Here is a 15435-nt window from a genome sequence, read left to right on the forward strand (position 1 = left end):
AGATACAAGTGCTTATATTTGTCAACAATTTTAAATATAGGGGAACTTAAAGTACAATGTTAACCTTTAAAGGAAACTGTAAATAGTTATACTATACCTGTAATGTATGTAATGGTCTGGTAGAGCTTTTCAGTTTCTCTGAAGGACCCCCACAGTCTCCACCGAGCTCCTCCACATCAGAAGGGTTTGCTTGGTAGATACAGCTCTGCGCAGAACTACATGTAACTGTTCCTCAGAAGGACTTTATGTGTGGAGGTAACAGAGGGCAAAGTGAAACCAATGACCCAGGCTCCTTTCATTTTCTCTCTCACTTCGCTTCCCTCCAGTGACAGAGCAGTAAAATGAAACTGTATGTTGTTTTGCCTGAAGAATTCTGGGGGACTTTACTCTGGTAATCACTGTGTTACAGCAATCACCAAACATTTGTGCAACAGCCATACACCCATGCTCTGATGCAGTCACTTTACCATGACACTGCTGCTCGTAAACATTACATGATGGTTGCATCATGTAAAAATTCAGCTGAGTTCAGACAAAAAAAAAGTCATTTTGATCTAAATCCAGTGAATAAGTAATAAATGACATGAACATTTCCCGTTACTATCGGTTTGAATTAAATGAAGCTGTATTCAGCTGCAAACAGATCCTGTTACTCTTCATTTATATTTTTTTACTGAGTATAGTCATTTTCTGAGCAGCCGAGGCTAAAACACATTTGTTTTAAGTTGTTCATATAAATAGAAGCAGGTTTGACACCATGTTAGGCGATGTGGTCAACTGATGGGTCCCCCAGATATTTATATTTACAGTGTGGAGGTTCTGCAGTGCCTCCTCATCCTTTGGATGTAAAGAAACCTCTCTGTGTAAATCACACTGATCTTCTTGCTGCAGTGCACGGTGAAGAGCTGTGGTGTGAAATTAAGTAACAGCAGATATTTGCTGTATTTAAGCACACGAGTGACGTAGAGAACAACACACGCAGCGTATATCCGTAAGACTGTGGAGCTGAAGAGAAGAGAAAGAAACAATAAAAATAAACTTGTTAATAACAGAATAACTACACAGCTGAGATAGTCGGTCCACCCATTCCAAACACATGTGGGCCCATTACACCACAAGCTCAGCCAGTGCCCACAGTGGCCACAATGCAAGGCATAAACAAGAATGGCCCCGCTGTTTGCATTCCTGGTGTCGGACATTTTAAGGCAGCACTGACAGATCTGTGTAAAAATATATACAAAATAAGTATGGACCGCACAGCTGGAAAATGTCATGTGGTTTTGAAGCTGATGCCACTGTTTACTAAATCAAGTTTAAATTCATTATCTTTGCCTGCTCTCTGGTGCGTCTTGCCCTCTTCTTCTGGTAACGTTGCATGTGCATTCCTCAGAGAAGACAGAAGGACAGAAAGAAAAAGCAAAGGGGTCAAATGGTGTTAAGGAGGCCCTGGGCCGAGTGTTGCAGGGTGCCGCAGTTGCACCCCTGAAAAATCTGTGCACAGCATGTGACTTCAAACAGCAGAAACTAGTAAAAACTACATCCATCTTTCTTCATCACAAGCAAGTAAAAACAACACGAGGTGAAGGGAGAAGTAAATCACAAGTGTACCACATTTCAAACCTGAGACCTGGAAGTTCATCGCAGTTAAAATCCCAGAGAGTGAAAGGAAAAGATATGAAAACAAGTCATGATGCAAACAAATGTGATTATTTTTAAATAATCCTGACATACAGCGGTTGCAATTTTATGTTGTGGTTTAATGTGTTTGTTCAGTGGAATTGTTTGTTTACAACACAACAACACATCTAATGATTTTTATAATTGCATCTCATTAAGTCCACCAGTTCTGGTGTGCCACAGTAATAAAACAACACGCTGGTTCAAGTTTATCTTTTCACAAAAACAAATCGGGGGCTTAGTCTGTTAATCAGGTACACGTCACCAGCTGTAGCATGACAGCAAATATACAGTACAAATACATCAGTGTTTGTTACAACAGCTTAGATCATGTTTTCATAAATCATCTGGAAATATATCGAGGACACTGAGGCCGCACGGTCGTCCTCAGGGGACGATTCAGAAAGTTAATTCCACTGAATCAACAATCAAATATGTGGTAACATGACAAAATTCAACGGAATACTGTTCATCAAGTTACAGTCAAAATCACTGGTGATGTTGACATTCATTGCCAAAAAAAAAAGAACGCCTTGCACACACACACACACATACAGTCCATCCATCAGGTGTTGTGGTTCTATTTCTACATTTCACACCTGGGAATCCAGTTTCTACTTACAGCTTTATGCACTCTGCCATGCATTAGCTACATCCAATCATGCTGATGACAAACTAGCTGTTGAAATGTGCTTGCAGCATCTGAGCCTCATGTAGGGCTGGGACTGTAGGGTCTACAATCATGTGATTTGCTGGAAGAGCCCCCCTCCTCCTCCTCCTCCCCCTCCTCCCACCTCACAGGCCTGCCCCTGAGTGGCCTCTGCTAGGCTATGTTTCCAGGAAAGGGGCCTACTGGACAGGCTGTGAGGCCTAGGCAGGGAGACATTGGCTCATTGAGAAAAACAAAAACAGAGAGGGGCGGTGGGAAGACTCTCCCCTCTTACATAACTCTGCCTCCATGACAGGGAGAGAGAGAGAAAAAAAAAAAGTTCCCCGCCACAATGCAAAGAAAAACCTGTCCATCCGCCTCTCCTCGGCAAGCAAAGGCTGAAGCACTTCAGGACTGGAATTCGAGCAGCACTGAATCCAGCAGCACTCGCTTACGGTTGCACAATAGTTGCAACTCTTCAGACATACCACCACCACAGGCATGTCAGACACCAGCCACATCTGAATGTACACTGGGAATATTACAGTCAAGTCCTATCGCTGCAGCTATTTATATTTTGGTTTGTTTAATATAATAATTTTGTGTCTCTGAAGCTGTAACAACACATAAAACATGATGTAACACACCATGTCATTTAATGTGTTGTTATGTTTTACAGCTCTGGTGGTGAGACATTTACTGTAGCTGAGGAATTTCTCCTGTGGCCTGCACTGCCCCCCCGTGGCCAAAAGAGAGACTGCCTGGAGATAACAGTTTCTGCAGGTCCTCAGAAGTCTTAAAAAACATTGAATTCAGTTTCCTCAAAAAAGGCTTAAAAGCTTTTAAAAAGTCTTAAATATCACAGATTTCCTCCTGCAGGCTGTCAGGACACGTTCTACACTTATAAACTAAAAGTGTGATTGTTGTGTCAGTGGGTTATGTGGATTGTGGCATTTCAGTCAGCACCATCAGACCTTGAACCGTCACTCATCGACTCATAATGGCCGTGTGCCGATTTAGCAAAAAGTAATTTTAAAAGAATCCATAACATTTTAATTGGGCACCTGTCTGAGTCTGGGTTGCATAAATTTAAATGAACGTATCGTTTCCCAGGAATGAGCCGAAAATCAAACAGAAAATCAACCAAACCAAAAAAAAGTAAAAAGAAAAGTCAAAGAAATAATAAATTGAAAAAAAGAAATTATTGTCATTGCTAGAAAGTAGTGAAAAAAATCTTATATAATAATAATAAATATTTCTAGGCCATGTCTTCTCTACTGGTTTTCCATCATACTGTTATAATTTGGCATGTTTGTGATTATTAGGTGGTATGGAAAAAGGTCTTAAAAAGATCTAACTTGCTGAACCTGCAGAAACCCTGAGAGTTTTCTGAATGTGTTGTATGTTTTCATCTTCTCATCTAAATTGCTTTGTACAATCAGTAATCAGGGTGTGACTGAAGATATAGACAATAACAAGAACACTTTCTTCATTACTAAGTAAGTGCAGCACAGTGCAAAAGTTTTAGGCAGATGTTTAGATTCTAGTACATCACACAACACCATCAAGGAGGCGTTGGATCGGTCAGAAATTCATTCTGCTGCAGGACAACGTGCTCAAACATGAAACCAGAGTCATATAGAAATGTATTCAGAGACGAGAAGAACAAGGAGTCCTGCAGCAGATGGTCTGGCCCCCACAGAACCAAAAGAGACGAAAGACACTGAGACTAAATCCTAATTCTACAGAGGAACCACGGCAAGTTCTCCAAGATGCTTGGAACAACCAGCCTACATCAGTTTGATTAAGGGTTTTTCAGTTTACAGCAGTTGAAGTTAATTGATAAATAAAAAGTGTTTGTGGCATCAGTGCCTGAAACGTCTGCACAGCTCTGTATGTTTATATCACACCGTTCATACAAACTTTCAACTTCTCATATAAATAAATCAGCACCAAAGAAGAGTAAATGTGGTGGAACAGTCAGGTCGCTCTGCCCAAACCTGCACTTTCACGATGAACGTCCAACACTGGTTTGACTCAGGAGTCGAACTCTGGCTGCTGCTCGATCAGAATGGTCGTGTCGTTCGCTCTCCTGGAGCTCGGATCCAGACAGGAAACTCCCAGAGCTATCAGACACAACCACACCTGCAGCACAGACCCAGACACATAGATTAGAAATTAATCAGTTCTTGATTGATCAGATGACACAACAATACTTCCTTTTTCTTTTCTTTTCTATCTCTCTTTATTGAATTTTCCAGGTTATTTCCTTACTAACAATTATTTTTACTATCAATTAAATGTAAGAAAATTGCTAAATTAATTTTACTGTCATAGAAGGACAAGAAAACCAGCAAACACTGACACCTGGGAGACAAGGAGCCAGTTTAAAAAAAAAAAAAAAACTTTCATCAGTTTTCAGCATTATTGCAGATGAATTTTCTGTTGATCGATTATTCAACGAAATCTAATTTTCAATCTCAGTGACCACAGAAAAACAGGATGTAAAAGCTGTCCACAGTTCACTAAAATGATCGGATGATCAGATTTTCCTGTTACAGTTTTAACTGAAACACGACATGTTTAAGAGAACCAGACGCCGGGCTAACAGGCAGCTAAAAGCAACAGCACTGCAAATATCTTTGGACAGCATTATCTGGTTTTCTGTGACGATGCTTTGTGATGACTGACTTGAACATTTGACCAAATCACAGTAAAGATCGTTTACTGCCTGAGTGTTTGAGGATCGAGTTGCTGGAAGCTCTGGTTAAACAACTTTTATGTTCACAGCAGAACAGAACTCAACCACAGTAAATTCCTTCTTGCTTGATCCTCTCCCCTATGACCTGATGTCACCTACCAAGTATCCCACAAATGTCAGGTATGCTATGGACAGGAACGCTGCCAGCACATACAGCCACACGCTTCCGAGTGTGGTCACATAAATCACGACGAAGTACATGTTGATGGCACACACGATCAAGATCACCAGCCCTCCTCCGATTTTAAACACCCTGCAGGGAGAAGATCAAAGGGGAGAAAATAAAATGAGTGGAGCATTATTTGCCTTCGCATCTCGTAACGTAGATAAACTTACAGTCCGTTGGCAAACTCGTTCATGAGAGACGGCAAACTGGTGAAAGTGAGGATGGGAATGAGGGCGAATGGCAACTGTGAGAGAAGAAATAAAAAAGAAATATGTGATGTTTTCAGTGGAAAGTAACTGGTACTAAACCAGTAACCTGAGTACAATTTTCAGGTATTTGTACTTTACTTGAATGTTTCCATTTTCTTACTCCACTAAATTTATTTGATAACTTTAGTTTCTACTCACTTCTCAGATTAATAGTACAAAATGTAATCATCAGATTCAGACTTTTTAATCCCAGGAGAAATTCACAAACTTCCCAGCAGGTTATGAAGCAATTAGAATTATTAGATACAAAACATATGATCAGCAAATAAAATTTAATTCATTTTTGTAGTTCCCAACAGCAGATTAAAATTAGCTTCATCTTTACCAGCTGCAACATTAATAACAGCAATAAAGATGAATGGAAATCGAATTTGTGAAATCTACCATGAAAAAGCATTTTAGATATTTTATAACATATTTTTCTTACTTAATTTCCATATTTTATCATTTTGATATTTATTCAGCTGCTGTACTTTACTGTTACTTGCTCCAGGTGTTTGTACAAACACTCTAAAAAAAGGGGGGAATACACTGATTTAGTGTCACACTCCCATAAAGTTGGGGGACTTGAAAAAGAATGGTCACAGTTGATGCAGCAGGAGCCCGAGTGTTGGTCAAGGTCCAAAAACACTGGATCCTACATTTCCCATAATGCAACTCAACAGTCTCTTTCATTAGAACCTCCCTGTCTAGGAAATGCAACCATCTTTTGGACTCTACATGGCTCGTTTGTAACACAGACTTTTGGTTTTAAAAACATTAGCTGATGTAAACCCTGATGACATCTTAAGGAGTAAAATCTGTGGAGTGTCCCTTTAAATCTGTTTAACAGGTCGTTAGTAGCAAAAGTTTTAAATAACTCAATATTTAATAACTAGAAACATACAAGAACATATTTGCTTTTTAGCTCATTCATTACTAAGAATTGCATTAGGCTGTGATAGGAATAAATCAGGTTATTGACTGATAAAGCACAGATAAAGCTGATCTATAGGATAAAACAGGTGGTGAGACGATGGCGAATGCCTGGATGAAGGTGCCAGTGAACCCCCACCCTGCTTGACCTGCATGCTCTGCAGCACGTTGAGGAAGTCGTTCATGCCTGTAAGATGCTGCACATCCTGGAAGACGGCCACCAGCAGGGTAGGGGTGATGGCGAGGGAGCGGGTCAACAAGACCCGGGCAAAACGCGACCAGCGCAGGTTCAGGAAACCCTGAGGGAAGGAAAACACATCAGCCTGTGACGTTGACAGGAAAAACGCAGGTGTTTGCAGCTGTTTAAGCAAAGTAAACAACATGCTGCTGTAGATAATTACAGTCACTCGGATTCCACACTAGAGTGTCTGATGTAAAGCTACAGTGTACAGCCAATTCCTCCCTCCTCCACTGACCTCCATGACAAACTGACCAGAGTACGTTCCGGTCATGGTGGAGCTCTGACCAGCTGCAAGAATCCCCACAGCCCAGATGTAAAGCGCTGCTGGGCCAAAGAAACAGCCCAGCACCACTCCCTGCCACAGACACGCAAACAAGGAGGACGGTCAACGAAACCAACTTAGAAAAACAACTTCAGCCGCGTTACATAAACCAGAAAACAAGCACAGGCTCATGGTGCTTCAGTAAAAACAAGGCAGGGATTTGATTTGACAGGATAGTGGACAGTGGATGAAATGACTATGTAATGTGAAAGGTGACACTAGCGGTGATAAGCCCACAGAGAACCCTGCAGCTCCCCTGAGAGCTGCTGGGCATTTTAGGATCTATCAGCCCCCTGTTTTGGTTTTACTGTTGTATTTCACTCTTACATATAAAGAATGCCTCAACAGCTTAAAACTCACCCCTCTATAGATGTCCACCTCCAGAGTTTCATTGTTCAGCGGGAACAGATGTGAATGAGGACTTCCTGACTGATTGCAGACACTGTGCTGGAATCAGGAAACAACACACACCTGTAGCACAGCAGCTGAAGAACTCACACTCCTCAAAGCACAGCCTGAAATTTCACTACAGCCGCAAAAGCAGATACTCACCACCTCTGTGTTTGTGCGTTTGTAGAAAGCCTCGGCAAAAACAGCCACCACAAAGACATTAATGAGGAAAGAGACAAAGAGCGCGATGGTCGATTCAATGAAGAAATATTTGTTGGCCTCTTTCACTTCCTTCTTGTTCGACCGATCCACTTCTCGAGACTGAAAAAACATTTGGACACGTAACGATTAGTTGGTGCAGTCAGACAGAACAGCATCAGAACAGGAAGTAGCCATAATTATCCAGCGGCTTCATCTCACCTTGACTAGAGCAGAGTGGAGGTAAATGTTGTGCGGCATGATGACGGCTCCCACGATGCCGACGGCCTGACCCAGCTGAACGGGCCCGCAGCCTTTGCAGTACGGCACGAACATCCCCATCAGCAGCTGGCCTTGGTCTGGACTCACCGTCACATACTGACGGACAGGAAGCAGAGAGCAACTGAATAAACTTCAAAAGCCTGTGTGGACATTTTTAAAATGCAAATGAGGAGGAATCTGGACACGCAAGCAGCACCTGGTGGTTTTGCACCACCTGCTCACTGACTGGGAGACGAGTTAAAAAGTGTGCTGGTTGGTGCCCAGTCTTGGAAATTTTTAATCTGTTGGCTTTGTGGTTAATGTTTCCTGCTGTCTGTTTTGTTTTGGTTATAAGGTCGGTCCAAAAGCATTTTAATTTGTCCAATATGTTGATTTATGACCAAATACCTGCAAAAACATATGTCATTCATGTACTATTTAGTGCTAATTAGCAAATATTAGCATCCTAACATATGCATAGATGGATTGTAAGAGGATGGTCATAGATGTGAGGAGATAACAACAAGAACGGGTCCAAAAAACGTGTATCCGTCACCAAATTTTAAATATGAATCTGATGATTTTGACAAACCAGGTTATAAAAATACTAGAATTCCACTATAAATGCGCTATAAAGACAACATCTTTATCTTCTTCTGGTTTAATTAGATAATTACAACAATGTATGAATTAAAATGTATAAAAAATTAAAATCTGTATTATTTTATATTCGTTTTATAATATTTTAGCCTGTGAATCAACATTTCACTGTTAAAAATCACAGATATGGGTGGGACAAACAGCAAGGTCAACCTGTTTAATGGACTCTCATCACGTATGTAGCTATGTTTAATGTTTGTACCTCATATCCAAATGTGATGGCCATGATAGTGATGAGCAATCCAAAAAAGGCTTCCAGCTTCCTCAGACCTGAAAGAACGCATTTCACCATAATTTGAAAATGATCCACGTAAACGTTTGTGAGGACGCGACAGAGAGCGACCGTGACGTACCATACTTGTCCAAGAAGAGGAAGACGAAGGTGTCCAAGATGGTGATGAGGACACCGCCCCATAAAGGGATCCTGTGGGTGAGAACACACCAAAGACACACACATTGGAAATAAGTGAATATCTAATTAGTAATCAAGTGATTTTAAAGCTCTAATCAAACTCTGATCAATGTTTGAGTGCGTTTGCATCACCTGCCAGAAGAGAGTAGGTAGAAAGCGATGGCACAGCCGATGACTTCCTGCATGTCCGAGCCAATGATCGCCAGCTCCACCATCAACCACAGGATGATACGAGGCACCTGGACAAACGACACAGGTGAGTGTAGCTGCAGATGTTACGCTCCATCACTGGGACTTAACTCAAATCAAGGACTAGCAGTCAGGATCTCTCTGGTTCCCCTGATGCATGGAAGTGTTATGGAGCACCTCCTGATTCACCATCACTCAGGTCACATTATTATATTACACACAATCCATGCTGGCAGCAACACAGCAGAGACGATGATGATGATGATGATGATGATGATGATGATGATGATGATGATGATGATGATGATGATGGCTCCAAAGGAAACAAAAACCATAATGTGGATCCACTTGGACCTGAACCTGTTGACCAGCCCCCTGATTGTGCCCCAGTCCAGCTTCACTACCCCAGTGGGTCTTTTATTGTCATCAGTGTTGTCAAACTTTGAATGTTTTGTTCTAACTTAAGGTCTTTTGACTGGAAATGATGAGCTCAGACAATGTGGACAAAGTGCACAGGACAAGTGTCTACAGGCCCATTTTAGCTTTCAGTCATTAGCACCGACTGTTCCCAAATTCACATCAGTGTTTCACCAATTAGAAAATTGACCCACGGGTTTCAAATGGAGGAGTTTATGTACATAAAGACTGGGTGAACTGGCTGAACCATCCAAAAGACAAACATCTGAATTCTTCAGCCGTGACTCTGGGATATCCAAACACAAGAAAGTCTCAGTCTCAGTAAAAGATAAAAGACACAAACTTGAGCAAATGTTCTCCAATTCACGTCGCTGTTTACATATTTTTCTCACATGTATTGCAGCCTCATAAAATGTGTCCAGAGGAGAAAAAAAAAAGAGAAGAAAAGAGAAGAAAAGAGGAGGTCACGTGATTTTTTGTCATGCGGTTAACAGTTGCTTTTCCTCTTCAGGTATTAGGGAAGCAGATACATATTTACACAAAGCTGGATTTAGAAGTTTATCCACACGAATGCTTCGCTCAGTCACTGTGAATTTAACTTTTAAAGTTAAATAAATTCCACATTTACATTTTCTTGCACATTCGATAACTACGCTTAACATTCGATTTGAGGTTTTTTTGATTATATAATCAAAGGATTACAGCTTCTGCAACAGCAGAGCTGGTTATGCAATGAGGCAGTTTCAATAAACCAGGACTTCTGCTTACAGCCTCTTATTTAGATCATTGCTGAGACAACACTGGTTCCACATTGTGTTTGTGCCAATCACAGAACAGAACAGTGAGTAAACGCAGTGAGCGCTGACAGGAAGAGGGGATACTTCATGCAAAAAGGAAGCCGTTAACAGCCGAGATTAGATGTGTAACAGACTCACGGTGTGATACTGGCGGTGGCAGACTTCAGCCAGGTGCATCCCGGTGACCACGCCCAGCCGGGCCGCCAGCCTCTGCAGCAGCAGACCGATGATGGTGGCTCCCAGCAGCACCCAGAGGAGCTGACGGGACGAGAACAGAGATGACAGAGATGTTTTTATTGTTAACACATTTTATTTTGAGATTTTCATTTCATTTGAACAGAGCTACAGCGGCTTATTTAATAGACATATACATGGTTACCTACAGTAGATTTCCGAGGAATTATGTAAAAGTGCTTATGCAAACTATAAAAGTGGAAACTTTTATTTTTTTAGGCCCTGTGCTGATGCTCATTTTTCAACATACATGATCGTTTTTTTTTTTGTGGCAAATCTAAAAATGATAAAGGAAGTCTGGTTTCATTCTTACATCATGCTCTTATTCTTCTGCCAGGGAGGTTATATTTTCACCCACGTGTGTCTTTCGGTTTGTCCATGGAACTGGATGAAACATCAATACTGTATAATATTTATATCCTCATGCCAGACCCACAATCGTCTGGTACAGATTTCCTGTTGCCTTTTCTTCTCCTCAACTCTCCAATAAGGAAACGTTTCTAAAACTTTTTTAAAATTACTGAAGCTGATTGAATCATCTTTGATCATTGTAGCCACAATACTACTAACAATTTCTCAAAAATAGTAAATAGGTTTTGACTGGACCAAATTCATCCTGACAGAATTGGCAGTAGTGTCTCAGAAACACAGCAAAGTCATGTTTTTCCTCAGTATTTTGCAGCCTTGTCACTGTGAATGGCTGCCTGAATGGTGCACCTCAAAAACCTAAAAAGAATCATTTAACACTGGATTGTCTCAGTCACTCTTTCACCACCCTCTGTGAATATTCACTCCACCTCCCATTCACTTTCATTAAACCACAGGTGACCAATTCAAGTTTCCAGTTTTGGTAACGCAGGACAGAGTTTGTCTTTGTTAAACGTTGACCTGAGACTCTTTACTGTCCAGTCGATCTGAGAGACACGGGAACGACCTGTCCTTCAAGATGGTTCATAAATGTCAGGGATGGACTATGAGACAACCGGCCCCTGAGCACAGACGTGTAAACCCCCACAACCTCTACATAAGAGCAAGACCCACAGATTCCCTGGTTCCAGCTTCTTAATTGTGAGGATTTTCTGATTTTCTCTGTCTAATGTGATCGTGAACTGAATATCTCAGGATTTCGGGACTGTCAGTCAGAAAAACACAAGCAATCTGAAGTCACTTTAAATGTGAAAGTAACCTGCAGTTTCACTGATAATGCAAATAATCATTACTCGCAGCCTTACCTTGAAGCCAGCTTTAGCACCTGACTGCAGGTCAGACTCGATGTTACCTGGGTCCAGGTACGCTATGCTCATCAGAAACCCCGGCCCCGTGAAGGCCCACAGCTTACGGAGGCTAATACCTCTCTGCAGGAGAGAGACATCGGCTGAAACACTAACGTCAGCGGGATCTACGCTGCAAAATCACTTTCAAGTAGCAGTTATATCACAATGTCAATATATTGTGTAAAACAACACAGGAGAAGAATGTATGTTGATGTATGTTCCCAAAGTGTTGAACTATTCCTTTAAATGCCTGAGAAATCAAACCCAACACTGACAGAAACAGTGAAGGGCTAATCACCACAATACAAACTGTATAAAAAAAAAATCTCAAATTTATATAATCTCTGTGTTTATATCTTCATCCTCATACGTCCCCCCCATACTTTCAGTATACAGTAGGTCTTTCCAAACATGGCACTAGTCGGTTACCTCACTGTCCTCCTCGGGAACAGGGACCCTCTGGTCAAAGTAAGTACTAGAAACAGGGTCATTATCCTGTTTCTGGAGGAAAACCGAGGGAGCAGAGACTGTGTGTGTGTGTGTGGTCTGGATCACGGTTTTCTCTCCCACGGCATCACCCGCTGAAACATGACACAAACATGGTGAAACGAGACCCCACACACACACACACACACACACACGCACACACGCACACACACACACACACACACACACAGTGTCAGCTGCATCGTTAGGTTAATGTCATTATTATAAATATTTTCCTTTTATGTTCTGATATAATCAGTTTATTCCCAGCTTTACAGGCATGGACGCATGAGATGGATCGACAGAAGAGAAATAAAGTAAAAATATAAACATGATGAACAGAATGTAAAATTTTAACTACATCTTCATCTGCTGAGAAATGTCCTGGGATATGAAAACAAGGGTAAAAAAAACAAATGTCAGTGTTTAAGGGCAAAAGAAGAGCTTGATGCTTCAGAAGAGACGTCTCTCTCTCTCTCTCTCTCTCTCTCTCTCTCTCTCTCTCAACGCTGAGGGGATTTGTTATACTGTGTTGAGTCGTCACAAAAAAAAAAAAAAAAACTGTCTACAAAATAAACATCCTCACCTCGTCCTCCAGTTTGTTCTTCCTCCTGATCTGTGGGAACACTGGGAGGGGGGGCGCCTGACTGGAAGCAAACAGGTAATTATACTGGGATTATAATCAAAACAAAACAAAATCCTCCACACACACTGAAAACCATGAGAATGAACGTCGAGCTTTGAGCTTCGAGCAGGACGAAAACATATGAAGAAGAAACTGTCGCTGCTCTGGGACACGTTCCCACCGTAGATGCTGGAAACCAGACTCAGCTGAATTGGACTGTGGTTAGCACATAACTGACTGAGTCTGATTGAAGGAGGGAGTGATCAGGTGATTGTTGATTAAGGGTCACAGAGCAGAGGCTGATCAAAACTGAAACAGAGGAAGGGAGGAGAACGTCAGAGCAGAGAGTGAAGACACCACCAGTCAGTACTGGGAGAGTAAAGCCAGAATAAAAACCTATGAATGATAGCGGACCAATAGCAGCACATTAAATTGGATAAACTGGATCTTGGCCTGTAGCTTCATATTTATGTGATGTGTTATTTATGAGCCTCCGACTGTTTCATATCATAATTAACTGAATCTCTTTCTTGTTCTATTGGTCAGAAAAAAAACAAAAGACATTTGAAGACCAACTTGGACTGTGGATCAGCAGTGGTGGAGGAAGCAAATCAAAATATATTTACAGTACTAAAAGTTAAAGTTCACATTGTGCATAGTTTAGTTAATTACTACATTAATGTGTGAGCATTACTTTAATCTTGCAGCTGGTAAAGGTGGCACTACTTCTGATTACTTTATATTTCATTGTGTAGCTTGTAAAGTCTCCCACTCATGGATCAGTGATTTTAATGTGGTGTGCATGTGGGTACTTGTATGTGACTGACACAGTAAATAACATAACTACACTGCAAAAATTAGTAGATTCATCAATAAGTTCATCAACAGAAAATTAGTGGACAGTTTTTTTTCTTTTTTGATAATTTTGTGTTGATTTTCAAGCAAGAACTCCAATCTTTCTTTGGTTGTGTTGTCTGGTGTGAGAATATGCAGCTTTTTTTCTGTTTTTATTTTTGTGATGGACCCTTTTTGCTACTTACTATTGATATTTGACATTTCATAGATCAGGAGATTAATTAAGAAAATAATATCTAATGAAAACACCTCGTTAGTTTCAGCCCCAGTTTGTTCCATGTAAGAAGTTGTGTTGTCTGATGTCTCAACAGTCTTTGGTGACAGCAGAACACTTGTATGTGATTAACACAAAAGACTTTGACCCTCTACAAGATCAGGAAGGACCCATCTCAGTATCAGGGCAACTGATACTGAGACTCCTGTTTTTATTATTAATTATTTTTATGTTTTTGCATGTTAGGTTTTATGTTTGTCTGCCATGTGTACACTTTATACACATACACACATAAACATAGATTGTTTTGTCAATTAATAAATTAATCATTTAGCTGTAAAATGTTATAATAGAGTGAAAAACAGCCTTTGGATTTTCGAGCATTGGTTGGACAGTGCTGCTGCCAAGTTAAAAAATTTAAATTACTTGTTTTGGTCTTGTTTGGACTCATCGATCAATCAACCATTAAGAGCAGCTCTTATTGATACTGAACCCTAAAACTTTTACTTTCACATGGACTGAATCTGGGAAGTCACCTGCTGTGTCCAGGTGAAAATCCAACTTTGCTTTCACGGCAAAACTACAAGTTCCTGTGAGATTTTATGAGAGTTTATGGGGTGTAACATTATATTATATTGTGCTGTATTATATAGTATTATATTGTATTACACCTCAGGAAGTAATAAATGCCATTAAAGCATGATAAGATCAATATGAACTTTGACTATAAATCCTTGTTAAAATGTTCTAAATATAGATGGGAACTTGTTTGGAAAAAGGAAAACCTTTCACAGCAAAGAAACGCAGTCAGAACTCATCTCAAACTCACCTGTCCACTCAAACGAGAACACCTTCATCGTGTGCGGCGGGAATCGTCTCCTCGAACTCTGCGCAAACTTCTCCACATCAGACGAATCGAGCAGCAGAGCCCTGCGCTTACATTCCGATAAAATGATCCATTTCCCCCACCTCCTGGCTTCCTTGTACTTTTCTGTGGAGTTTATGGAGCGCAGGAATGTCCGGCAGGTTGGACATCGTCCCTCCGACTGCAGGTGTTGACTCACAGGACAGGTAAGTAAGGATCGGAAGGAGGAGGAGGGGTCGGAAGAAACCGCCTGAGGACAAAGTCACAGACAAGGCCAATGTTTGACAAATGAACCCGTTGTTCCCCATTAAACCCGTTTATACCACGTGACCCGGTTTATACCATGAAATGGTCTGAGCTGATCCTGCACCTGAATCCTGGAGGGGTCTCAGATTACCAAAATAAAACTGTTGTGAATCAGGTTATTGTTTTTTATTTATAACTACATTTTATTTTGAAATGTAAACGCACCTTTAATCCAGACATGAGAACGTTTATTCACTCATTCATCTTCCTGTTAAATGATCCGAAGTTAAATTATCTTTTGGTTCCTTTCAA

At 40.9% G+C, this 15435-nt stretch overlaps 1 protein-coding gene across 6 annotated transcripts; it reads right to left on the minus strand.

Moving 5' to 3' along the window:
- Positions 1 to 1760: 1760 nt before the first annotated feature.
- Positions 1761 to 12379, minus strand: LOC121197531 (natural resistance-associated macrophage protein 2-like). Of its 6 annotated transcripts, none has more exons than XM_041061184.1 (13): positions 12262 to 12379; positions 11791 to 11913; positions 10463 to 10582; positions 9054 to 9160; positions 8863 to 8933; positions 8712 to 8779; positions 7811 to 7966; positions 7553 to 7711; positions 7361 to 7447; positions 6587 to 6736; positions 5424 to 5497; positions 5187 to 5340; positions 1761 to 4471 (listed from the first exon to the last, which is right to left on the minus strand). In XM_041061184.1, the coding sequence occupies exons 2-13, from the start codon at positions 11860 to 11862 to the stop codon at positions 4364 to 4366; spliced, it is 1326 nt and encodes a 441-aa protein (XP_040917118.1). In that variant the 5' UTR covers positions 11863 to 11913; positions 12262 to 12379; the 3' UTR covers positions 1761 to 4363. The 6 variants fall into 6 exon arrangements, with proteins under 6 accessions (XP_040917118.1, XP_040917151.1, XP_040917159.1 ...); XM_041061217.1 differs by lacking the exon at positions 1761 to 4471 and adding an exon at positions 6931 to 7033 and having other exon boundaries at positions 5209 to 5340; XM_041061225.1 differs by lacking the exon at positions 1761 to 4471 and adding an exon at positions 6931 to 7033 and having other exon boundaries at positions 5209 to 5340; positions 6577 to 6736.
- Positions 12380 to 15435: the final 3056 nt, after the last annotated feature.

Source organism: Toxotes jaculatrix, chromosome 2 (genome assembly GCF_017976425.1).
Source record: "Toxotes jaculatrix isolate fToxJac2 chromosome 2, fToxJac2.pri, whole genome shotgun sequence".
NCBI classification, from domain to species: Eukaryota; Metazoa; Chordata; class Actinopteri; family Toxotidae; genus Toxotes; species Toxotes jaculatrix.

Bases quoted from the DNA above. Each gene is read 5' to 3' on its own strand.
- LOC121197531 (XM_041061184.1), bottom strand. From the start codon at position 11,862: ATGAGCATAGCGTACCTGGACCCAGGTAACATCGAGTCTGACCTGCAG. The intron at 8,780-8,862 runs GTACGTCACGGT...GCGTTCTTTCAG, and splicing joins CCTCTTCTTGGACAAGTATG to GTCTGAGGAAGCTGGAAGCC. The intron at 6,737-7,360 runs GTGAGTTTTAAG...TCCTTCCCTCAG, and splicing joins AGGTGGACATCTATAGAGGG to GGTTTCCTGAACCTGCGCTG.